The following is a 27,478-nucleotide window of genomic DNA, read 5'->3' as shown; positions in this document are numbered from 1 at the left end:
CTACCACCAAAGATGGCAAATGGGCAAACACCTGGCTACCAGCCAACTGGTTCCCCAACAAAACATGAACACCCTGAACCGGCAAAGCAGGGCGAACACCCATAGTGACTTCCCCTTTAACAAACCCACAGTCCAGCATCAGCCTGTGTACAGGCACAAGTAACACATTCAACCCCATACCACATATCAGTATTCTATCCCCAGTATCTGAACACTGAGAAAATGGTAAGACAGAACCCACCACAAAAGAGTCGAATGAACCTGTATCCCGAAGAATCTTTACCGGGACTCGTGCACCACCCGCCACCAATGATACAAAGCCTTCAGACACAAAAGCGGAAAAATCTGGACCTTCCGGGCCAACACTCACCAGCTCCTGAGAAGAAACACAGGGAGAGGCACAGAGAGAAGCACAAGGACATGAATGAGAAGAGTCTGACTTCACACTAATAACTCCAACATTAGTTGGAGCTACTGGGGCTTCCATAGGGGCAGCAGCCACAACAGGTTTTGCCTGGGCAGCTAACGCATTCATTGCTTTACCTTTCTTCGGACAATCTGACTTATAATGTCCTCTATTTTTGCAATAATTGCATATTTTATTGCGGTCATAAGAACTCTGAACAGGCTTATGGTCATTATGCTTACCAGATGATGTTACTTCCTCCACACGATTGTTTACAGGGGAAAATGGACTGGAACATCTTTTAAACTCACCTTCTTTAAAAGAGAAAGATCTAGTAGGATCTCCTTTAAAGGCACCCTGGGTTTTATACTCACGCTCACGATGCACCAAAGTGTATTCATCAGCCAACTGGGCAGCTTCAGAGGCAGTTTTCACTTGATGTTCACTGACATATGTGGCTATACGACTAGGTAGAGTGTTCTTAAATTGCTCCAAGACAACCAGATCACACAACGCCCCATAATCAGTAACTTCAAGAGATGAGCGCCACCTATTAAAGTGTTTTGTTAATTCCCTAGCAAACTCCATGTGAGTCTGCTTTTCAGACCGCTTCCAAGTCCTAAATTTTAATCGATAAGCTTCTGGAATCAATTCATAGGCTTTTAAAACAGCTGCCTTTACTGATGCATAAACTCTGCTTTCAGCGACTGAGAGCGCACAATAAGCCTCTTGAGCTTTTCCAGTCAAGGTACTTTGCAACAACAATGTACGTTCAGCATCAGACCATCCCCTATTGTCTGCCACACGCTCAAACAGTGAAAAAAAGATGTCTGGATCTCGATCAGAAAACTGAGGAACTAACTTCATATTACCTGAAACATCAAAGGAACGTACAACTCCTTGACCAGCCCCACCCTGTATGGCTAGACGGCACATTCGTTCCTCTATCTCCAGTCTCTTTACCTCATTCTGCCTGATTTCCCCCTCCAATTCCAACAATGTTTTGCGCTCCTCATAAGACAGCCCTCCCGAACTATCCAAAGCTCCAGCCTGTGAACTGGACTCTGCGGCATTTCCTCGCCCCGAACTATCCAAATCTCTAGCAGCTGCCTGTGAAGTTGACTCTTCGAGATCTTCTCGCTTCAGATTGAGCGCCTCCCTTAGAATGCGCTTCATGTTTTCAGTCATACGCTTATCACCCACATCAATTTTATAATGTGCAGCGAGTGCTACAACCTCTTCACGTGAACACACATTTAATAATTCCACAGACGGCGCAGCCAAGAAATCATTAACATTCTTAGTTGGTTCCATGATTTAACTAAAGCTGTGCAACGTTAAAACTATGCTACAGAATGATGCTCTTACAACACGCTGCTAAACCCCCACACAGGCCAACAGGTTGCTGTGTTTGCCCCCTCTAACTACCTAACCAAAAAACTAATTAAACTTCCCCCTAACTCTTCAGGTGCTCGGCGGCAGGTATTAACACTGAATACCGTATGCCCGGCAAGCAACTAATAATTAGCGACTCACCCGCAGCATCGGCTGTGCTCCCGAGACAACCGCTCCAACCACCGATAACACCACACTACAAACCCCCCAGGACGAACTCCAAAGGGAATCCGCCCCTAGCCTAACAGGGAGAAAACACTGCAATACACAAATAGGCCCAATGCAGCAAGCAGCAGGCTAAGCTAGCACCATTAAAATAATGGGAAAGCTCACCTAGATGAAACATTCACAGGTTACAAACAATTGAATCATACCACAGCTCTTACTGTTAACAGACTACGGAATAAACTATCCCGCAACAGGTAGCATTGCATACTACTACAGCTTTTTAAACAGGCTACCGACATACACAAACACATCATACTGACAAGTAGCATTACTCAAATATATCTCGCAACAAAGCTCATTATATCAAAACAGGCTACTGGGAGAAAAGAAATCCCTACAACGGTAGGATTAACCAATTCACAACATAAACAAGCTACGCGCAACACTTACCCATGCTGTCATCTTCCAAACAAACATAGCCAGCAGCATGTCCCAAACAAACTATGCTTCTACTACTAAACAGACTCTATGCACTACGGCTGACGTCACGCCATGTAGAGAGTCATTCATAAATCCAGGCTACTGAAACAAACGTTGACGCTAATGTCTAGGCCGGATTCTTAAACTATCGAGCCCCCATTTGTCACAGTCTAACTTTGTACTGGACAAGATTTGGAGGATACACGGGAGTTGCGGTATAACAAATATAATTTATTTATAAAAATACTATATTTACAGAATTGTAGATCTACAAACAAAAACACAAACAAACTAAAGAAGCAGGGCTACGCCCTGGCCAGCGTTAGGCCTGCAGTCCAGCAGGCACCGAGCGAAACGCCAGCATCGGGAGAGAGGGAGGGTAGACTGGCAGCCATCCATTTTGAAACAGTCAGCCTCCACCGGGCCCTTGGTGTCGACCAACCAGCAGCCAGCCTGGCTTCCTCGTCCAACTCGACCTATTAGACGAAACTACAGAGGGACACCTGGTGCCCTGGTGGAGCTCTGCACCTCTGCATGGGAGAGATCCCACGGCCACCCTACCAGGCCGTGACACCCCCCTCCATAAGGGCAGAGCTCACACCAGGAAGCACAACACGGGATACCATGAAAACAGCAGAATTCAGGTTAAATAACAAAACAAAACCACCACTAAGCAATACAATACTCAATAATATAGTCTAACAAATCACAGTGAGACCCAACCACCACCGCAATAATTCAATCATTATTGTGCAATGCTACTTATGTACAATATGTATGGGCCGTGACAATATATATACTGTGTATATATATATATATATATATATATATATATATATATATATATATATATATATATATTACAGAGCCTACCTGTAATGTGCAATTTTTTTTCCGAGCCTCTCAATGAGACAATATTTCTATACTTTTCAAGGTAGACAATGCAAATAGCCCTCTGTATTTAATCTTTCATTTGTCTAATTTTTATTTCAGTTTTTATTTGTTATCTGTATGACATTTTCTTGCGACTGTAACACGTGAATTTCCCCGATGTGGGATCAATAAAGTGAATCTAATCTAATCTAATCTAATCTAATCTAATCTAATCTAATCTAATCTAATCTAATCTAATCTAACAGTTACCGGAAACATTTAGTTGCAGTTATTGCTGCACAAGGGGGTCACACCAGATACTGAAAGCAAAGGTTCACATACTTTTGCCACTCACAGATATGTAATATTGGATCATTTTCCTCAATAAATAAATGACCAAGTATAATATTTTTGTCTCATTTGTTTAACTGGGTTCTCTTTATCTACTTTTAGGACTTGTGTGAAAATGTGATGATGTTTTAGGTCATATTTATGCAGAAATATAGAAAATTCTAAAGGGTTCACAAACTTTCAAGCACCACTGTATGGTGACATCCTCGCAAGAGCAAAATTGATAAGAATTTCAGCCATAAGTAGGGCATCAGGATGGACCAGGCAGGTCTGAAGAGTAGGAGAGGCCAGCATCACTGATATCTCAGGATTCACATGTAACTTGAGAGAGAGAGAGAGAGAGAGAGAGAGAAACACAGGTTTTTAGGTAAGTCCATTGCAACTGTGCGCTGACTGCAAGCAGGGACTCTGGCAAGACTAATTATGACAGCATAACTAAAAGGGAGAGCCAGATGGTAACGCAGATGTGAGGGAGCCCTGGGACATAAGGCAGCAGCCACTCCACCATCAACAAACCTGAGTGAACATGTGAAAGTGAGGGGATGACAGCATTCAAACACCCCAGTTTACTAAAACACTCTCAAAAGTGATCAAAAGTATGATGTCCTTATTATTGAAAAATATGTGTCCTAGGTTCACCTCTCCATGTAGAAGGATACTGTAATAAATTGTTGGGATTCTGCAAAGCTGCTCTCCAGTCACATTTTGTCATTTTACACACTACATGTTACTTAATAAATTTGATTGTATTAAACAAATGTGTTCTTTTGCTTGTAGGGCAATGCTGGACAGTTAGGCCTTATTGGAACTACAGGATCTGCTGGAAAGCCTGTAAGTTGGCCATAACCCATGTACTATCACAGCAGTTAAAGATGATTGGCAAAATCAATCAGACTCAAATTTAATGTCTCTCACCAGGGAGAACGTGGAGAACAGGGAGAAGTTGGACCTGTTGGCCCTATTGGTGGTCCTGTGAGTGCTAACTTCCTTCCTATTTTGGCATACCAATAATAATAATAATAATAATAATAATAATAATAATAATAATACAACCCTGATTCCAAAAAAGTTGGGAGAAAGTACAAATTGTAAATAAAAACGGAATGCAATGATGTGGAAGTTTCAAAATTCCATATTTTATTCAGAATAGAACATAGATTACATATCAAATGTTTAAACTGAGAAAATGTATCATTTAAAGAGAAAAATTAGATGATTTTAAATTTCATGACAACAACACATCTCAAAAAAGTTGGGACAAGGCCATGTTTACCGCTGTGAGATATCCCCTTTTCTCTTTACAACAGTCTGTAAACGTCTGGGGACTGAGGAGACAAGTTGCTCAAGTTTAGGTATAGGAATGTTAACCCATTCTTGTCTAATGTAGGATTCTAGTTGCTCAACTGTCTTAGGTCTTTTTTGTCATATCTTCCGTTTTATGATGCGCCAAATGTTTTCTATGGATGAAAGATCTGGACTGCAGGCTGGCCAGTTCAGTACCCGGACCCTTCTTCTACGCAGCCATGATGCTGTAATTGATGCAGTATGTGGTTTGGCATTGTCATGTTGGAAAATGCAAGGTCTTCCCTGAAAGAGATGTCGTCTGGATGGGAGCATATGTTGCTCTAGAACCTGGATATACCTTTCAGCATTGATGGTGTCTTTCCAGATGTGTAAGCTGCCCATGCCACATGCACTAATACAACCCCATACCATCAGAGATGCAGGCTTCTGAACTGAGCGCTGATAACAACTTGGGTCGTCCTTCTCCTCTTTAGTCCGAATGACACGGCGTCCATGATTTCCATAAAGAACTTCAAATTTTGATTCGTCTGACCACAGGACAGTTTTCCACTTTGCCACAGTCCATTGTAAATGAGCCCTGGCCCAGAGAAGATGTCTGCGCTTCTGGATCATGTTTAGATACGGCTTCTTCTTTGAACTATAGAGTTTTATCTGGCAACGGTGAATGGCACGGTGAATTGTATTCACAGATAATGTTCTCTGGAAATATTCCTGAGCCCATTTTGTGATTTCCAATACAGAAGCATGCCTGTATGTGATGCAGTGCCTTCTAAGGGCCCGAAGATCACAGGCACCCAGTATGGTTTTCCGGCCTTGACCCTTACGCACAGAGATTCTTCCAGATTCTCTGAATCTTTTGATGATATTATGCACTGTAGATGATGATATGTTCAAACTCTTTGCAATTTTACACTGTCGAACTCCTTTCTGATATTGCTCCACTATTTGTTGGCACAGAATTAGGGGGATTGGTGATCCTCTTCCCATCTTTACTTCTGAGAGCCACTGCCACTCCAAGATGCTTTTTTATACCCAGTCATGTTAATGACCTATTGCCAATTGACCTAATGAGTTGCAATTTGGTCCTTCAGCTGTTCCTTTTTTGTACCTTTAACTTTTCCAGCCTCTTATTGCCCGTCCCAACTTTTTTGAGATGTGTTGCTGTCATGAAATTTCAAATGAACCAATATTTGGCATGAAATTTCAAAATGTTCAATAATTTTCCATAACAGCATTAGCAATAGGAAATGGAAAACAACATATTTTGAGTTTCAAAACATTTATTTTTTTAAGTCAAAGAGAAGAAAATAGCCTTTTATGAACATGTAAGCTGAACTGTTAGCTGTAGCTGTACTGTATTCATCTTTATTCATCAGATTATTCAGCCTGAAACGACAAAAGAAAAAAATAATAAATAAATACAATTATAAAAACCTTTTTTAGAGCACATTGTATGAAGGATATATGGTAATTTTTGCTGTGTAATGTGAAATATAAAACTTACTGGTCAAAGACTTGAGGGCAGAGTGAATAGTTTGCTTGGGACTTAGGAAAAGTACTCAAGGGCTATGTCCACACTAAGCCGGGTAAATATGAAAATGCAGAAATTATGTAAAAATGTTCTCTCTGCACACTATTGTTTTTGTACTGTTTTCCAAATGTTCTACATTCACACCAAAATGCTGAAAAACCTTTTTTCTCAACACCCCCTTGTAAATGCAACTTTGCTGATGACCAAAGTTGTTGTCCCAACAATTGCTTGTTCAGCCAGGTCACATCCAAAACCGACACTCCATGTAATGTAACTACCACTGTTGCAGTTGTTTTCCATCTCTTACATGTAGCAAATACTCATCTTTTATTCTGGAGCAGTGCATGTGCATTGTACAGTATGATGATCTGTAACTGAAGATAGATTAACAAATTTCACAGACAGCACATATTTTTTTTTTTCATGTCTTGAGCACAAACTTGTGCCAGTGTCATGGCAGCCATACGCCATAGTTTCTGAAACTCTCCATTTTCCCTGTCCACATTACAGCAGGATGCTGTAGCATTTTCAAATTTATGCACCTCAGATAGCATTTTCAAAAAGTATAATTCTTTGTGGCAGTAAATGTTGCTTTAGTGTGGACAGAAGGCCTGAACAGAGAAAAAAAATATATGCGTTTTTGAAATTACCCAGGTTAGTGTGGACAAAGTTTAACATTCCCAAGGTAAACCCATTTAAGGAAACAAAGTAGAAATGTGAAGGAAAGGCTCCAAAAAAAAGATTGGCTTACTGTATCAAATACATAGACAAACAATTATTTATTTGTCTTCTCATGTTCCAATGTCCATTTATTCTCATCACAGGCACAACCATTAGCTTATTCAGGTGAAAATGTATTTCTCCATCTTCTCATGCAGGACTGTCCATTTATCCTGCATCACAGGCAAACTACCACTTGAAAAACTAACCAAAGCTCACAAAATCTTAAAAACTCACATACCACACACACAAATTCACACACCACTACCATAAATGTCTTTTCACATCATTAAATCCTGAGGATTAAACATCAAACAATAACACACTGAGAAAGAAGTTAAAATGTATTTGTTAGAACTAGAATCTTCTAGAACTTGAAATGTAGCACAAAAATAAAATATCACAGAATTCAATGTCTCTGCAGTATGATACTGTATTAAGGATGAAGCAGGCTGAAAACAGAAAACTGCTGGATATTTACAGCCATTCTGTAAAAGATACAGAATGTTATGCTTTTATGGAAGTACAGTAAAGTACTATTAGAAATTACCTGTAAATGTACAGTCAAGGGTTACAGTGTTTGCTTATGTTTAGGGAGATAGAGGCGAGCCAGGGTCACCTGGACCTATGGGGAACCTAGGAGTCAGAGTAAGTGATGTGTGTGCATGTGTGTCTAACTTTTTTGTGTGACTGCTAGCTTTCCTTAATGGGTTTTGGTTGCCTTAACATTTTGAATTTCACAATGACATTTGGACCCCAGATGTGTGTTTTTTCTTTTTTTCTTTTCCAGAATCAATTTTATAGTTAGTCACTTATTGTTAAGAAAAAGTCATCTCTAATCTTTTGGGCAACCATACTATTGACCATCCTAACCCAACTAATTATATATATATATATATATATATATATATATATATATATATATATATATATATATATATATATATATATCTATATCTCCAACATGATTATTAAAGGATATTTTAGTCTTGTGTAATGTAATAATGATGTAATAATATGGTAAGCATCCCTACCCAGTCTAACAACTTTTAGTGTCAGTGATTATGTCTCTGGTTATTATCCATGATTTTTTGCCATAGAACTATTTTGTCTTCTAATTTAATATGAATTACATAACTATTTTATTGTGTAACTATTTAAAAGTGCAGAAAATCTACTCGTTGGGTGGAAAACACAACAGATGAACTTCATGGTGAAACTAGAATGTGAATACTTGGTTGTACATTAAAAAGAGAAGCAGTCTCTGGATCATATTGAAGTATTAAGTTTTAGTCATGTTAAGGATGATAAGTAAACAACAAATGAATTGTTTATACAAATTCCAATGTTTTTAAGACAATGCTAGTAGGTGGATCCTTTTCCATGTGTGTATTCAGAAAATGTTTAAGAGCTCAATCCAGCTTTATACAGGATGTCTGCATATAGATTTCCATAGAAAAAGTAGAGGATTCTCATGCAAGGACTATTCTTTAAATGGTTCTTTTTCAGATTATTCTTTAAATTGATTTGTAGTAAATAAAAAACTAAACCATCCATCTATTATCTGTAGCCGCTTATCCTGTTCTACAGGGTTGCAGGCAAGCTGGAGCCTATCCCAGCTGACTATGGGCGAGAGGCAGGGTACACCCTGGACAAGTCGCCAGGTCATCGTAGGGCTGACACAGAGACAAACAACCATTCACACTCACATTCACACCTACGGTCAATTTAGAGCCACCAATTAGCCTAACCTGCATGTCTTTGGACTGTGGGGGAGCACCCGGAGGAAACCCACGCAGACACGGGGAGAACATGCAAACTCCACACAGAAAGGCCCTTGCTGGCCACTGGGCTTGAACCCAGGACCTTCTTGCTGTGAGGCAACAGTGTTAACCACTACACCACCGTGCCACAGACTAAACCATAGTTTGGAAAATGTTATCCAGTATCTTGGATATACTTGTATTCTTGTAAGTATTTATAAAGAGAACAATGCAAGAGCCATCTCATTCTCCTATCCACAAAAATTTATCACCATTCCCAGTGTTAGATACGTGAGGGAGGCGGATGTATGTGCAGAAGTGTTCAGTTTAATACAGTGCAATATATATACAAAGTGCATAAACACACACCAAGGCAAACAGTCCAAATCGGCAGGCAAGATCAGAAACGTGAAAACAGGCGAAGGGTCGGTTGAGGCGCTAACAGTATGCCAGAGATTAAGCGAGAACAAGAACTAGAAACAGGAAAAAGAATTGAGAAACCAGAAAAACAAGAACAAGGGAAGAAAGGCTTGGTAATGTGTACTTAACATAGTGTAATACTTCGCATCGCATTTGCATCAGCGCAGTCCTTAAATAGCCAAACACATAGCTCTCTAATTGAGAACAGGTGCCCCTCGTTCACGGCACACGTGCTGGAGCTCACTTGATGCATGCACAGCCTGAAGTGCACCTTCAGGTGCATGCACCACAGCACACAGGACTAACAGAACCCCCTCCCAAAGAGCTCCCTCCGGGAGCAAAAGTCCATCATACTTGGTCCTGGTGGGGGTTCGGGACACAACTTGGGTTCTTGGCAAGTAGTAGGCTTGATCTTGGGACTTGACTTGGACTCTGAACTGGACGTGGCCTCAAGCTCTGAAGATGACTTGGACTCTGGACTTGACTCGAGCTCTGGAGATGACTCGGGCTCAGGACTGGACTTGGGCTTGAGCTCTGTAGATGACTCGGTCTCTGGACTGGACTTGGGCTCAAGCTCTGTAGATGACTCAGTCTCTGGACTGGACTCGGGCTCAAGCTCTGTAGATAACCCGGTCTCTGGACTGGACACAGGCTCTGGAGATTACACGAGTTGGAGTTCTGGAACTGGTGTGGACGTATACCTGGAAGTGTGCTTGAGCTCTGTCAGTGTACTGCTTTGGTCCGGATTAGGACCTGGCGACGGAACGACGCAGACATCTTCCTGGCCAGGCAGCAGGACGATGCAGACATCTTCCTGGCTGGGTGAGGCAGAAGTCATTCCGACGTCCTCTGACACAGGTTCAGCAACAGGCTCTGGCCTTAACTCTGGCACCGGCACTGAAGTTGGAGCAGGTGCCAACTCTGGCACTGACTCTGAAGCAGGTTCTGATGCTGGCTCTGGAGTAGGTCCTGATGCAGGCTCTGGAGTAGGCTCCGGCATGGGCTCTGGCTATGGAATAGGCTCTGGCACGGGCTCTGGCTCTGGAATAGGCTCTGGCACAGGCTCTGATGCAGGTTCTGATGCTGGCTCTGGCTCTGGAGTAGACTCTGACGCAGGCTCTGACGCTGGCTCTAGCACTGGAGTAGACTCTGATGCAGGCTCTGACGCTGGCTCTGGCACTGGAGTAGACTCTGACGCAGGCCCTGATGCTGGCTCTGGCACTGGAGTAGACTCTGACGCAGGCTCTGACGCTGGCGTAGACTCTGATGCAGGCCCTGACGCAGGCCCTGATGCTGGCTCTGGCACTGGAGTAGACTCTGACGCAAGCTCTGGTACTGGAGTGGGCCCTGATGCAGGCTCTGGCACTGGCGCTGACTCTGGCTCTACCTCTGGCACTGGAGCAGACACTGGCGCTGCCTCTGGCTCTGCCTCTGGCACTGAAGCAGATACTGGCACTGATTCTGGCACTGGAGCAGGAACAGATGTTGGCACAGGAATAGATGCTGGCACAGGAACAGGCATGGATTCTGATACAGCCATGGGTTCAGGCATTAATTCAGGTGCTGGTTCTGACTGAGAAACCAGCTCAAAAGAGACAGCCTCCAAGAGGGGCTCAGGAACAACAGCCTCCTCTGCTGTCTCTAAATCAGCCCCTGGGGGGAGCTCTGAAGTGACAGCCTCCTCAGCTGAGTCAGCCACTGGAATGGTTGCCTTTAGGAGGTGCTCTAGAGCAGCGTTTCTCAACCTTTTTTCAGTTACGGCACCCTTCAGAAGTATGCAAATTCTCAAGGCACCCCCATATAAAATATATGCAGTCACGCTGACCATACGCTGACCCCGGCAGTGACGTTGTGACATGGGAAAGGGGGCCGTGAGACAAATTTTGATGATGCATGAGGTGACAATGATCTGCATTAGTGTAACTATCATTTTTTGGAATTTTAATTCATTTTATTTATTTCAATGTTAGAATATATAATTTTTTGACGGCACCACTAATGAAGCCAGATGGCACCCCAGGGTGCCGCAGCACCCCGGTTGAGAAAGGCTGCTCTAGAGCGACGGCCTCCTCTGCTGAGTTGACCACTGGCATGATTGCTCCTCCCCAAACATTTTCATGGGGTTCCTCCTTTACTAATGATTTGAAGATAAACTTGAGCATGGTAAAGAAAGTCTGAGAGCTCCAAAGACATGGGTGCTCGACATGAATCAGGTAGTCTACCCATCTGCGTGCTCGTCCAGTAATGAATGTTAGGATAAAGCTTACCCAGATGGGTTCGGATGGCTTGGGCTCTTGGAAGTCATCATAGAGGATGCCACACTGGATGCGGAATCCACACGGGTGATGCTCTCCATCGTAGGGTGTAGGAGGGTAAGCATCGGTACGCTGGCAGAAATACGAGGCTAGCGGCAGGGACAGGGAAACCTGGAAGCAGCGTGGAATCGCGTACTGAAACACGTCTGCTACATCCATTGTATGGCAAAGTATTCTGTTAGGTATGCGAGGGAGGCAGATGTATGTGCAGAAGTGTTCAGTTTAATACAGTGCAATATACACACACAAAGTGCATAAACACACACCAAGGCAAACAGTCCAAATCGGCAGGCAAGATCAGAAACGTGAAAACAGGCAAAGGGTCAGTCGAGGTGCAAGCAGTATGCCAGAGATTAAGCGAGAACAAGAACTAGAAACAGGAACAAGAATTGAGAAACCAGGAAAACAAGAACAAGGGAAGAATGGCTCGGTAATGCATACTTAATGTAGCGTAATACTTCGCATTGCATTTGCATCAGCGCAGTCCTTAAATAGCTAAACACATACAGTAGTTCTCTAATTGAGAACAGGTGCGCCTTGTTCACAGTGTGCATGCTGGAGCTCACTTGGCGCACGCGCGCAGCCTGAAGCGCACCTTCAGGTGCATGCGCCACAGTGCGCAGGACTGACACCCAGTAATTCTACAGAGTGATCTGTGTTATGCAAAGACTTTAAATAGCTTCAAGGCAAATTCATCCCCAATGAATTCACTGCTATTAATGGCAATAAAGATTTTTCTCATTGTTTTAAGTTTCATTCAGCCAGCTGATAAAGGTGGAGTAGCTGTTGTTTGGATAAGACCTTTACATTAAAGAAGCAGAGAAACAACTTATAGGCAGCACAACAATGACAAATTCACACACACACACACACACACACACACACACACACACACACACACACACACACACACACACACACACACACACTTTATGCTTTTGGGCCCTCTTGTCCCACAGAAATAATCCCAGTCTATGGATGACATTTTCCAACCTATTATTCAGTCTTTAATTGCATTCATCAAAGACTTTTCACATTTCCTACCAATCTTTGCACAACAACCCTTTTACTTTTTTCAGTGGACATTAAAGTCGACACTTAGGATATAACCAATAGAAGGCTTTTGTTTTTAAGCTTGGCAGAAAGCATCTGGTTGAGATTAGAGGACAAAAAAAAAATCCCAGTCCTTTTTACTTTCAGATAAAGGTGGTCCTTAGTAACTGTCTGGTCAGGGTCATAGGATCAAACTAAGCTACTAGTTGATACAGGCACATGAAAAAATAAGTACATCCCATGGAAGTTGTTGACTTTTCTCACCATATTTAAACAAGCAAACATTTCACTCTCTTTGATACAATGCATGCAAATAAATGTAGTATACTCCAACAAATTACACATAAAATTTATATTTTGTAGTCGTTTTCATAATTTAAATCATAATTTAAAAAAATCAGTAAAAAAAAAAAAGTAAATACATCCTTACATTTATCAGACTTTCAAGTCCATAAACTTATAATTAGAAACTCTTGCAGGCGGAGGCGCAGGTGGAACTTGTCTTATTTAAACCTGATTTCTAGGGTCCGGTGTTCTCTTTGCTATTGAAGTGTGTGGCATGTGGCATCATAATGCCAAGATCAAAAGAACTCTCTAAGAACCTCAGAAAAAGGATGTGGATGTCTATCAATCTGGCAAGAGACTTAAAAAGATCTCTAAATTATTAGAAATAAATCATTCCATAGTAAGGAAAATCATGTACAAGTGGTGTAGATTTCAAACAACTGCCAATTTGTCCAGGACTGGCCGCCCAAGTAAATTCAGCCCAAGAACAGACCTTTTGATGGTAAAAGAAGTCTCTGTGAAACCCAAAATTTCATCACTGGATGAGGTAACTCTTACCACTGGAAAGTGCATACATCTGCAATCAGAATGAGATTGAACAAATTTGACATGCATGGGAGGTATGCCAGGAAAAGACCTTTGCTGTCCAAAAAGAATGTTAAAGTAAGGCTATGCCAATGAACATGTAGGCAAAGACCAGGCCTTTTGGAATAACATGCTCTGGACAGACGAATCAAAAGTAGAGTTGTTTGGCTACAGTAAGAGGACATGTATGATATAGACCAAAGATGGCTTTTCAGGAGAAGAATCTCATACCAACTATGAAGCATGGTGGTGCAAATGTTATGGTTTGGGGTTGCTTCACTGTCTCAGGGACTGGGAAGCTTGCATTCATTGATTCAACTATGAATTCTGAATCATGTCAAAGAGTGCTTGAAGATAACGTGAGGCCATCTGTTCAAAAGTTGAAGTTGAACTGGAGGTGGGCCTTTCAACAAGATAATGATACTAAGCATACTCGCAAATCCACCAAGGAATGGCTCAAAAAGAAGAAACTGAGGGTTATGGAATGGCCTAATCAAAGCCCAGATTTGAACCCCAATTAAATATTCTGGGGAGATTTGAAAAGGGCAGTACATGCAAGAAAACCCACAAACATCTTGTAACTGAAGGAATTTTGCATGTAAGAGTGGTCAAAAATTTCAGCAAGCTGATATCAGAGACAAGTGGACAATTATGTAAAATGCCTACAAGAAGCTATTTCTGTTAAAAGGGGCAATACTAGCTTCTGAACCCAAGGGTGTACTTACTTTCTCCAACTGAAGAATATTACATCTATTGATATTTTTCTTGAATAAATGATTGCAAAAGCTCATTTTCCTTGTTGTTTTGTTCAAGTGTATCATCTTTATTTGTAGGTGAAAAGTTTGCTTGTTTAAATATGTTGAGAAAGTCTACAATTTCCATGGGATGTACTTATTTTTTCACATGACTGCATTTTTAAGCTACTAGTTTATATTTATATTTTGGGGAAACACCAACTACATTTGTCTCATCTCATCTCATCTCATCTCATTATCTCTAGCTGCTTTATCCTGTTCTACAGGGTCGCAGGCAAGCTGGAGCCTATCCCAGCTGACTATGGGCGAAAGGCGGGGTACACCCTGGACAAGTCACCAGGTCATCACAGGGCTGACACATAGACACAGACAACCATTCACACTCACATTCACACCTATGGTCAATTTAGAGTCACCAATTAACCTAACCTGCATGTCTTTGGACTGTGGGGGAAACCAGAGCACCCGGAGGAAACCCACGCGGACACGGGCAGAACATGCAAACTCCGCACAGAAAGGCCCTCTCTGGCCACGGGGCTCAAACCTGGACCTCCTTGCTGTGAGGCGACAGCGCTAACCACTACACCACCGTGCCGCCCAACTACATTTGTACAAACAAAAATAAAAACTGCCCAAGCAGAATTAAAAATGTCCTGTACATATCAATTAATGAAGTGGAGGAACTGTCAGAAATACAATTCACAGACCATGATGACAATACTAGCATTTCTCTTTTTCCTCTTTTACAGCATTTGCCAGAGTCCCTTATCTAGCATGACTTAGATTTATCTAATTTATGTCATTTAAAAAATTGAGCAATTGAGGGTTAAGGGCCTTGCTCAAGGGCCCTCACTCAAGGGATTTGAACTCATGACCTTCCTTCAGTTGTCCAGCATCTTAACCATTGCCCTTTTCCCAATGCTTCCAGAGGCACAGTGGTAAGGTTCATATTTAATTTAAAGAGGAAAAATATTAAACTGACATTGTGTTACACCCCTAATATGCAGTTGTTCTGAATTATGATTGCCAGATAAAGCACTTTCTGAATGCACAAATGGAAAAGGACTCACCTATTGACATTATCTTAACTTTTTTCAGATCTAACTCCCAATTCTACTCTCAGATGGGCCATATACAGACCTTTTCAGTTGAATGTTTGAGCAAAAATCATTCTCAAAATGATTCACTGAACCTGCACTAAATGTTTTGTTCATTTATGGAATTTTCTGAATCATTTTCTGCCAGCTCACTTGAACTTCAAAGGAAGATCCATTCCCTGTTCTCAGCTAATGCAAATTAAACACATTTGCAGTGAGAATGAAAATGTTCTCACAAAAAGTGAATACATTTGTGACCATTTTTATAACTTGATTTCCAAGAAAGTCTGCACAATCCACTGCTAAGACAGAGATAATTTATGCACTTCTCTTCCAACTAATAAAGCACTTGCTAAAATTATACATAAAATGGTTTTCCTTTATATGAATCCTCCACTCATGTCCTACAGAGGGGACACAACCATCAAATACATTCTTGTCAGGAGTTAATTAAATGATAAGCCTAAGAGTACCATAACTATGGTACTTTTGCATGTAACCATTCAAAAGGTTTCACTTGAAATTTTATTAATACAGCCGCATTAATTACAGGCTGCAAACAATTGTGTTATCACTCATCACTCTGTCATAACATCATCTCAGATTACTCCCTCTGAAGTGTTTGAAGACTATCTAATATTAATATTAAAGTTGTTTGCAGGGCTCTAAAGGTGATCTTGGTCTGCCTGGACTTCCTGGATCCCCAGGCACACCTGGAGAGAAAGGAAACAGGGTAAGGTCATGAAAAAAAATCCTATTTAGAATGTGTACTTTGATATTCCAGTCAAAGGTCTAATTTGCAAGGATGGAACCCAGCAGCCTTCAGCTTTCAACAGCTGTTTTATGTCTGAAAAGTGGTCTCTTACATAATATGCTGCTTTCTTTAGTGACACATAAAACTAATCTTTGGAAATCTAAATATAGTACAACATACATCTTTAATAAAAACAACAACAACAACAACAATAATTTGGTGCAAAAGAAGGGCCAAAATTATACATTCAGGGTCAAAAATATATGTACAGCATGCCTGGAATGTTTCACCTTGACTAGATGCTTTTGGTAGCCATCAACAAACTTCTGGCAGAATTCTGGATAGATATTTGACCACTCTTCTTAGCAGAATTGGTAGCGTTCAATTAGATTGAAATTCAGTTGAAGTAAACTGATGGTTTGATGTTATTCTGAAGAATTCTGAGGTAGTCCTCCTTCTTCATTATTCCATCTACTTTGTGCAATGTACCAGGTCCACTGGTAGCAAAACAGATTAAGTTATGAATATATATGTTTAAAATCTGTATTTTTCTGGAAAGCTGCTTTGCGACAACAGTTATTGTTAAAAGCACTATACAAATAAATTGCCTTGATTTAAAGTGTACTGGTAAAGCATTTAAACATGATCAATATTAATAGTACAAGCCCTAATTATAATAATGCACACAAGTGCAGCCACTTAGCTATCATGAGTATGATAGCCACTTAGCTATCAGAAGTAGTTTTAAGTCAATCAGCATACTGGATGACTCTCTCTCTCTCTCTCTTGCTTGGTTGTTAAGTTCACACATTGTTATATTCATGATTAATAAAGCAGCAATTTGTTCCAAGCATCACTCGTGACTCTTTAAGAAAATCTCTGTTGAGATGCCAAAACCATTTCAATCTTGCATTCATGAGGTGATGGAGGAAAATAGCAGGAGACTGGCCACACAAGCCACCAGTGTTGACGCAGTAAAGCCAGTTTCAAACAGACAGCAACAGTCAAGACCCCAGTCATTTTCTCTGACCACAACAATGTCACAATTGCAAAAAGCTAAACCACTACAAAAGTTGCTGCAAGTCTAAACCATGGAGCCAAAGTATTTCAAACAGACTGTGCATGAAGTGGAAGTGGATCAGCCCACAGCATGTAAAAATGAAACATTTTATGTAGATGCTGTCGAAGTTGACAATCATGTTGACTGTGTCAATTCTCAGGCTAACATGAAGGATGAAGAATTTGTCACAATACAAATAAATGGTAAGCCCACTGAAATGAAAGCTGATACAGGAACAAAATGCAATGTAATGCCACTGGAGACTTTCAAATGAGTGACTAATGGTGAGCAATTTGTAAAGCAGAAGAAAGCCATAAACCTTATCACTTATGGGATAACCAGAATTAAGACCAGTGGCATGGTTACACTGGCATGCTGTTTAAAGGAACAGCACTACTCATTGCCTTTCTTGATAGTGGACAGATAGGTGCAACTACTGCTAGGATGTCATGTGTGATTGAGCATGGTAGATGTCAAAATGAGTCCTGACATACATCAAATCCCTATGGAGGGCAATACAGACTTCAGCACACAAATTTATACACAGTACAAGGACCTGTTCAGTGATGAGACTGGTGAACCCCCAGTCACATTCTCCATGACAGTGGATCCCAGCATACAGCCTGTGGCCCAGGCAGCCCATCACATCCTTGTCATGATGCAAAAAAGAGTCAAAGCTGTACTCAAATGCATGCAAAGCATAGGTGTCATAACACTAGTCACTGAACCCACAGATTGGTTCTCTTCCATGGTGATAGTACAAGAGAAGGACAAGCAAGAAATCAGAATGCTTATCAATCCAAAAGACCTCAACACACCATTGAAAAGACCCCATCACCCCGTGCACAGCATTGAGGAGGTGGCAGCACATATGTAGGGGGGAACCAGGCTTCTCTGTTTTGGATGTGAAAAACTGTTTCTGGCAGATATGTCTTGACAAGAAATCTTCAGTGTTGCTGGCATGCGGCATTCCATTTGGGCACTACAGATTTCTACAAATGCCTTTCAGTATTAACTGTACCAGTGAGGTGTTTCAGTGCTCTATAGAACATCTATTCATGGGTTATCCATGCTCAGTCATTATTGATGACATCATCAGAGGTTGTGGATTAGTGGGACATGATGCTAACTTGAAGAGAGTGCTCAAATGTGCAAGAGAGGTCAACCTTAGGTTAAATCTAGACAAGTACAGATTTCGCCTGGACCGAGTAAGCTGGACCACATCTTCATAAGCGAAGGCCTAAAAGCAAACCCCTCTCAAAATACAGCAATCACTGATATGCCAGTCACCTCAGATGTCACTTCATTATAGTGTTTCCTTGGTATGGTTAATTACCTTGGCAAGTACATCCCAAACCTCAGTGACATTGCAGCACCACTGAGTAAACTGACCCACAGGGAGACTCTATGGTGTTGGTTCCAGCAGCATCAGGAGGCATTCGACTGCCTCATGTCATGCCTGTGCAGCCCACCAGTATTGGCCACAATCACAGAAAGCCCACAATCATGGAAACTGACCACCAAATTCTGATAACTATCCTGAAGAAATGCCTTCACACTGTCGCTGCCCATCTCCAGAGAATGTTGCTCTGACTGCAGGTCTGTGACATCAGTTTGGTGTACAAAAGGGGTAAATTTTTGTACATCCCAACTTGGGATCTGGCACATACTCTTTCAAGAGCTCCAAACACACAAGCCTCCCAGAGCCGTGCTGAAAACAGTGATTTAGAAGTCATACAAGTGAGATACATCTCTACAGCCCATCTGGAAGAACTCAGAAAGCACATAGCAGAGGATGAGGTCTTGCAAACCCTCTGTGCAGTTATTCAACGAGGATGGCCCACCAGTGCAAACCAGCTCCAACCTGCTGTTAGTCTCTTCTTCCCTTACAGACATGAACTCACACTGGAGGACTGGATCATCATGAAGGGCCACAAAGCAGTTATTCCCTAGCCTCTGCACAGAGAACACATCAACATTGTGCACAAAGGCCACCCAGTTATTGAGACAACCAAGCTCGGAGTATCATTTTTTTTGGCAAGCAATGTTGAAAAACATCACTGAGAATTTCCTGTCATGCACAGTGTGCAACAGCACCAAGTCTCAACAGTAAAAAGAACCTCTTCATCTCCGCCCGGTTCCAGACCTCCCATGGTCCACAGTGGCCACAGATATTTTCAACTGGCATGGGAAACACTACCAAGTGTTGCGGATTCATATTCCAGGTGGTTTGAAATCAACCTTCTCCATAACACGACATCATCAGCTATGATCTCCAAATTGAAGAGACACTTCTCAGTCAAGGTCGAGGCTTTTTCATTGTCATTTCAACCATATACAGTTGGTACAGTACACAGTTAAATGAAACAATGTTTCTCTAGGACTATGGTGCTACATTAAACATCACAGGACTACAAATCTACAAATACAACATAAAGTGCAAGACTGCAACAAGTGCAAACATTGCAGACAATAACTACATACAACTGTAGAAATTCGGACGGATGGGTGGAGCACAGAAGGATGGCAGGCCAGAACTGAGTACAAAAAAACTCTTTATTGTCACTTTTCAGTGATTTTTACACTCTCCCAGCCACACACGCACGCACACGCACAGGTCGTCTGGTTGGGGAGAGAGCTCTCTTCCTCTGCTATCTCTCTCTCTCCTTATATAGGGCCCGGTCACTGGGGAAGACACACAAACACAGGTTAACTGACATCAGGTGTAGTGATTCTGCCACTTACCTTCCCTGACTCCGCCCTCCGGTCACAGACTGATGCTTGACCACGCCCCTGCTGCCACATACCCCCACTGCCCGACTCAGGTCGGGCAGCCATCCGGCCTGCAGCTGACTCCCCCCCCCCCCATGGGAGAGGAAGTCCGCCACGATCATCTGCGCCCCGGCCTGTGGATCACCTTGAAGTTAAAGGGCTGGAGTGCCAGATACCAACGGGTGATCTGCATGTTGGCATCCTTCATGCAGTGGAGCCACTGGAGGGACACGTGGTCCGAACAGAGGGTGAAAGGGCATCCCAGCAGGTAGTAGCAGAGGGCAAGGACCGCCCACTTGATGGCCAAGCACTCTTTCTCTATTGTGCTGTAGCGCCCCTCACACACTGACAGCTTTCTGCTGATGTACAGCACGGGGCGATCCTCCCCCTCCATTTCCTGGGACAGAACAGCCCCCAGCCCTCTGTCCGACGCGTCCGTCTGCAACATAATGGGGAGAGAAAAGTCAGGGGAGTGTAACAGTGGCCCCCCACACAGTGCAGCCTTCACCTCAGAGAAAGCCCGCTGGCATTGCTCCGTCCACTGGACCGGATCTGGTGCCCCCTTTTTAGTGAGATCAGTCAGCGGGCTGGTGACGTCCGAATAATTAGGTATGAAACTATGATAGTAGCCAGCCAGCCCCAGGAACTGTCTCACCCCCTTCTTGGTCTTGGGCCTCGGGCAGGCCGCAATCACTGCTGTCTTATTAATTTGGGGACGCACCTGCCCATTGCCCAAGTGGAAGCCCAGATACCGTACTTCCACCCTCCCAATCCCACACTTCTTCGGGTTGGCCGTGAGACCTGCTCGCCTCAGCGACCCAAGAATGGCCCTCAGGTGTTGTAGATGCCATGGCCAGTCATTACTATAAATTATAATATCGTCTAAGTATGCGGCCGCATAGGTGGCATGGGGGCGGAGGACCCTGTCCATAAGCCGCTGGAACGTAGTGGGTGCCCCAAACAGCCCAAAAGGAAGTGTGACAAATTGGTGTAAGCCAAACGGTGTGGAAAAGGCCATTTTTTCCCAGGATAGTGGAGTCAAGGGGATCTGCCAATATCCCTTTGTTAAATCCAGTGTCGAATAAAAGCGAGCCATGCCTAGTCGATCCAGCAACTTGTCAATATGAGGCATTGGGTATGCCTCGAATTTAGACACCGCGTTGACTTTTCTATAGTCCACACAGAACCGGACCGACCCGTCGGCCTTGGGAACCAAGACCACCGGGCTGCTCCAGTCACTGTGGGACTCCTCGACGATGCCCATTTCGAGCATGGCCCCGAGTTCTTCCCGAACCACTTTTTTCTTGTGTTCGGGTAGCCTGTAAGGGTGGCTGCACACTACCACCCCCGGGGGCATCGCAATATGGTGTTCTATGAGGCGGGTGTGGCCGGGCAGGGGCGAGAACACGTCCGAAAATTCGGTCTGCAACTGGGCAACCTCCGTGAGTTGGGTTGGGGAGAGGTGGTCTCCACAGGGGACCGGAGAGGTAAGCGATGTCAATGTCCCTTTTTGAACCTCCGGCCCCAGCTCCGCCTTCTCCGGAACCAACGACACCAATGCCACGGGGACCTCCTTGTTCCAGAGTTTGAGCAGATTGAGGTGGTAAATCTGTAGTGCCCCACCCCTGTCCGTTCGCCTCACCTCATAGTCAACGTCCCCAACTCGTCGTGTGACCTCAAAGGGTCCTTGCCACTTGGCGACCAATTTGGAGCTCGACGTGGGCAACAGTACGAGTACTTTATCTCCTGGTGCGAACTCCCGAAGGCACGTACCCCTGTCATACAGGCGGGTTTGCCGTTCTTGGGCCTGCCACAAATTCTCCTGGGTTAGGTGTGTGAGTGTATGGAGTTTTGTGTGCAGGTCAATAACGTATTGGATTTCATTTTTGCTCAGTGAAGGTCCCTCCTCCCAATTTTCCCGCAGTACATCTAGGATGCCGCGTGGCTTATGCCCATATAAGAATTCGAATGGGGAGAACCCCATGGAGGCTTTTGGGACCTCTCACACTGCAAATAACAGGAGTTCGAGCCATTTATCCCAATTGCGTGCGTCCTCGCGAACAAACTTTTTAATTATATTCTTGAGTGTGCAATTGAACCTTTCGACTAAACTGTCCGTTTGTGGGTGATAAACGCTGGTGCGGATCGGCTTAATTCCCAATAACCCATACAGTTCGCTCAGTGTGCATGACATAAACAAGGTGCCTTGATCAGTCAGAATCTCTTTGGGGATTCCGACTCGGGAGATGACGCGGAAGAGCGCTTCCGCAATACTGCGTGCTGAGATATTGCGAAGAGGCACTGCTTCCGGGTATCGCATTGCATAGTCCACCAGAACTAAAATAAAGCGATACCCTTGTGTTGACCGATCTAATGGCCCGACGAGATCCATCCCAATTCTTTCGAACAGTAGAGGTAGAGGGCGCAAAGGCGCTTTTGGAATGGCCACTGGATTTACTAACTGGCATTCGCGGCATGCCGTACACCACCTATGGACATCGCCGTGAATCCCTGGCCAATAGAACCGGGCCATTATTCGGGCTAGTGTCTTATCCTGCCCCAAGTGTCTAGCCATGGGATTAAAGTGAGCTGCCTGGAATACCAATTACCGGCGGCTCTTTGGAATCAAAAGTTGTGTAATCGGCTCCTTAGTCTGAGTGTCCTGCGTCACTCAGTATAACCTATCCCTCATAATGGAGAAATAGGGGAAGGACGGGGTGGAGTTTGGCTGGAGCATTTGACCATCGATTACTCTCACTTGGTCAAATGCATGCCACAGAGTCTCATCCCGCGACTGTTCTAATGGGAAATCCGCGAGGGATTCCCCGAGAGAGGGAGGAGGAGCCTGCGGCTCCTCGCTCTGACACGGTGATGACGTAGACGGCTCTGTGACAGCTGCTCCCGCCAATGCCACACCAGGACCTCCCCCTGTTGAACTACGGCAGGACCCACTCTTCACTAAATGAGTCATTAATTCCCGAAATCCCGGCCAATCAGTCCCCAAAATTAGCGAGTGGGTAAGGCGAGGATTAACCGCTGCCTTTACACTAAATTTTTCCCCTCGAAAAAGAATGTGGACCGACACTAAAGGGGAGTTGTGAACATCCCTGTGCACACACAACACCTTCACCAATTGTGCTCCCCCCAATGCCTCGTCTTGCACCAGGCTTTGGTGGATTGAGGTCTGATTACAGCCAGAGTCCACCAGAGCCTGATACGTATCCCCTTGGGCACTCACCGGTATGCGATACGCTCCGGCCTGATCAAGGGCGGTTCCTGGTGCATCGGGGATCCAGACCACCGCACCCACCTCCATTGCCGAGCACTGCTGCTGGAGGTGGCCCGGCTCCCCACAGTGCCAGCAAACCAGCCCGGGCTCTCTCTCTGCACCAGCACTCTGGGGCTCACTCACCTGAGGGGGGGGGGAAGAGACAGACATGGAAGTGGGAAACGGGAGGGCACCGCGGGTGCAGCGGGTCGGCTGGGGTGGAGCTGGCCCCCGCCTCCGCGGTGGGGGAATGGGGTGAGGACGAGACACAGAAGGGGAGAGGGAGAGAGAGAGAGAGAGGAGAGGGGAGAAGAGGAGATCTGCTGTCCTGCCGTTGGAACAGCCGCCAAATGGTCTTCTGCCAACTTGATGGCCTGATCCAGCAACACCGGGTGATGGCACTGGACCCACTCTGCGGTCCCTTAGGGTAGTCGGGCGATGAACTGTTCCAGTACCACCAGATCGACGATTCCCTCGGCGTCGCGGTTGTCAGCCCTCAGCCACTGCCGGCAGGCGTCCCGGAGTTGCTGGCCAAACACAAACGGCCAGCTGACCTCTTCCAGGCGAAGAATGCAGAAGCACTGTCGGTGTTGTTCTGGGGTGCATCCCACATGCTGGAGGATGGCCCGGCAGAGGTCTGTGTAGACCAGCTGGCTGTTGGTGGGGAGCTGTAGCGTGGCCAGCTGTGCCTTGCCCGTTAGCAGGGGGAGGAGGTGTGCCGCGCACTGTTCCACCGGCCAGCCCGAGGCCTCTGCTGCTTGTTCAAAGAACGCGACGAAGGCCTCGGGGTCGTCGTGTGGGCCCATCTTCGTTAGGGTGAGGTGGGGAGGACCCGCGGCGGTGGAGGTGGTGGACCCTGCTGACACGAGGAGGTGCCGGAATGCCTGACGATCTTCCTGCTGTGCCAGCACCAGGGCCTCGAACCTTTGCTCCTGCTCCTTCCGGAGGGCGACTAGCACCTGGTGCTGGCTCTGCTGGGCCATGGCGAGGGCGTGGACCAGGTCCGCGAAGGGGGAGGACTCCATGGGGCTGTTCTTCTCCGTGCTCCGACCCTCGGGTTTCGGCACCACTGTAGAAATTCGGACGGGTGGGTGGAGCACAGAAGGACGGCAGGCCAGAACTGAGTTAAAAAAAACCCTCTTTATTGTCACTTTTCAGTGATTTTTACACTCTCCCAGCCACACACGCACGCACACACAGGTAATCTGGTTGGGGAGAGAGCTCTCTTCCTCTGCTCTCTCTCTCCTTATATAGGGCATGGTCACTGGGGAAGACACACAAACACATGTTAACTGACATCAGGTGTAGTGACTCTGCCCTCCGGTCACAGACCGACACTTGATCATGCCCCCACTGCCACAACAACATGAAGTGCAAACAACAACATACAGTAGTGCAGACAGCAAGGACAGTGCACAAACAACAACTAGCACAGACAGACAGTACATTGCCAACCAGTACTTGTTACTGTTAATGTGTAAGTTGAGTGTGTGTTTTGACGTAATATATGTAAAAAAAAAAGATGTAAACATTGTGTATGTGCAGAGCATTGTAAACATTGTAAAAAGTAATAGTGCATTATTGTTCGCTGTGCAAAATCTGCAGTGGGAGTGGTGTGTTCAACAGTCTATGTGTATCACTCCAGTCCCTCAGAGTTAAGGAGTCTGATGGCATATGGAAAGAAACTGTTACAAAGCCTGGCTGTGAAAGCTCAAATGCTTCAGTACCTTTTTCCAGGATGGCAGGAGGGTGAAGAGATTGTGTGAGGGGTGTGTGGGGTTGGTCACAATACTGGTAGCTTTCAGGATGCAGTATGTGGTGTAAATGTCCTTGATGGAGGGAAGAGAGACTCCAATGGTCTTCTCAGCTGTCCTCACTATCTGCTGTAGGGTCTTGCAATCTGAGATGGTGTAATTCCCAAACCAGACCATGATGCAGCTGCTCAGAATGCTCTCAGTAGTCCCTCTATAGAATATTGTGGGGATGGGTGAGGGAAGATGAGTTCCTCAGCCTACGTAGGAAGTAGAGACACTGCTGGGATTTCTTGGCTATGGAGCTGGTGTTGAGTGACCAGGTGAGGTTCTCTGCCAGATGAACACCAAGGAATTTGGTGCTCTTGACATTCTCCACAAGTGAGCCATTGATGTACAGCAGAGAGTGGGCACTCCGTGTTCTTCTCAAGTCAACCACCATCTCTTTTATTTTGTCCACGTTCAGAGACAGGTTGTTGACTCTGCGCCAGTCTGATAGCTGTTGCACCTCCTCTCTGTACGCTGATTCATCATTCTTACTGATGAGACCCACCACAGTTGTGTCATCAGCAAACTTTATGATGTGATTTTTTTAACTGTGAATTGCTGCACAGTCATGAGTCTGCAGAGTGAACAGCAATTGACTGAGCACACAGCCCTGGGGGGGGGGGGGGGGGGGGGGGGCAGTGCTCAGTATGGTAGTGCTGGAAGTTTTGCTCCCAATCCAGACTGACTGAGGTCTTTCAGTCAGGAAATCCAGGAAATCCATGTGTTAAGGGCCCAGCAAGCTCAGCTTTCCAATAAGCTGCTGAGGAATGATTGTGTTGAATGCTGAACTGAAGTCTGTGAACATCATTCGAACGTACGTGTCCTTTTTGTCCAGGTGGCTAAGGGCCAGATGAAGGTTGGTGGCTATGGCATCATCTGTTGACTGGTTATGGTAATATGCAAACTGCAGGGGGTCCAGGGAGGGAGGCAACAGAGTCTTTATGTGCCTCATGACAAGCCTCATGAAACATTTCATAATGATGGGTGTATGGGTAAGTGCAACAGGATGGTAGTTATTGAGGCAGGACACTGAAGACTTCTTCAGCACAGGGATGATGGTAGTGGTCTTGAAGCACTTTAGAATGATGGTGTTGCTCAGGGAGATGTTCAAGATGTCAGTGATAACATCTACCAGCTGCTCTGCACATCCTCTGAGCACTTTACCAGGGATGTTGTCTGGTCCAGTAGCCTTCTGTGGGTTGACTCTGCATAGAGTTTTTCTTACATCGAATGTGGTCAGACAAAACATCTGGTCATTGGGAGGAAGGATGGTCTTCCTTGTTGCCATGCCTTTCTATGCCTCAAACCATGCGTAGAAGCTGTTCAGCACATCTGGAAGGGAGGCATCATTGTCACAGTCAGGTGGTGTTGTCCTGTAGTTCATGATGGCTTGGATGCCCTGCCACATGCGCTGTGTGTCATTGCTGTCCACGGTACACAGTACACTGCAGAACCTTTTCTCTGACAATGCCAGACAACACACCAGCAGCATTTCAAAGGTTTTGCCAAAAAATGGGATCTCCTTCATGCAACTAGCAGACTAGAGTTCCCTCAGTCAAACAGGCTTGCAGAGAGAACAGGCCACAGTGCCAAGCAGCTGATGGAATAATCTCACAGATATGGAACTGACATAATCTATTTTTTTAATAGATGATGTTAAAAAAAGATGGAACTGACATTGTCCTCAATCCCTTGAACCTCAGAAACATTCCCTGTGATTCCACAATAGGCTCCCCCACTGAATGCCTGATGTCACAACAGACACATGCAGCCATTCCTGTGAGCACCAGCCCAAACCAGCCCCAAAGAGTGCTTAGCAAGTCAACTCCTCAACAAAAGGCTCAATCTAAAATGCCACTTCGATAAGTCGAGTCACTCTCTCCAGCCTTTATCAGAGGGACAAATGGTCTGAATGCAGACCTCCAAAGGGTACAACCAATTTGGGACTGTGAAGGAGATGAGCAAGGAGCCATGCTCTTACATCATCCACTCCAATGAGAAAACATACAGGAGGAACCACTGCCACATCCTTCCTGTTGCAGAGTTGCTACCACCACAGCTCGACACAGGGTTTAGAATGCTAGAACACTGGGTACTCTACAATGGTCAGTGTTTCCCCTACACCACGAACAACAGAGCCAAATGCCACACAAATCATAACACACATCCCCTCTTTGGCCAGTGCCAACAGCACACTTCCCCACTGAGAATAACAATGCAGGATACATAACATGGTCAGGCTGCATCTCCAGACCAAACCCAAAATATACGCAGGAAAATCTAGAAGAAAGAAGAAACCTTTTAGAAGAAACCTTTATTTGTC

General features: G+C 44.6%; 1 protein-coding gene across 1 annotated transcript in view; it reads left to right on the top strand.

Annotated features, from left to right (window-relative positions):
- The window catches only part of col9a1b (collagen, type IX, alpha 1b), a 117,159-nt gene that overhangs the window by 75,171 nt on the left and 14,510 nt on the right, over nucleotides 1-27,478 (top strand). The window contains exons 21-24 of the mRNA XM_060915648.1: nucleotides 4,451-4,504; nucleotides 4,592-4,645; nucleotides 7,824-7,877; nucleotides 16,164-16,235. Coding sequence (XP_060771631.1) covers nucleotides 4,451-4,504; nucleotides 4,592-4,645; nucleotides 7,824-7,877; nucleotides 16,164-16,235 — 234 coding nt within the window. The remainder of the gene's footprint in view (nucleotides 1-4,450; nucleotides 4,505-4,591; nucleotides 4,646-7,823; nucleotides 7,878-16,163; nucleotides 16,236-27,478) is intronic.

Source organism: Neoarius graeffei, chromosome 3, assembly GCF_027579695.1.
Source record: "Neoarius graeffei isolate fNeoGra1 chromosome 3, fNeoGra1.pri, whole genome shotgun sequence".
NCBI lineage: Eukaryota > Metazoa > Chordata > Actinopteri > Siluriformes > Ariidae > Neoarius > Neoarius graeffei.
The sequence above is the reverse complement of the archived record's forward strand: the minus strand, read 5'-3'. Positions and strand labels throughout refer to the sequence as shown.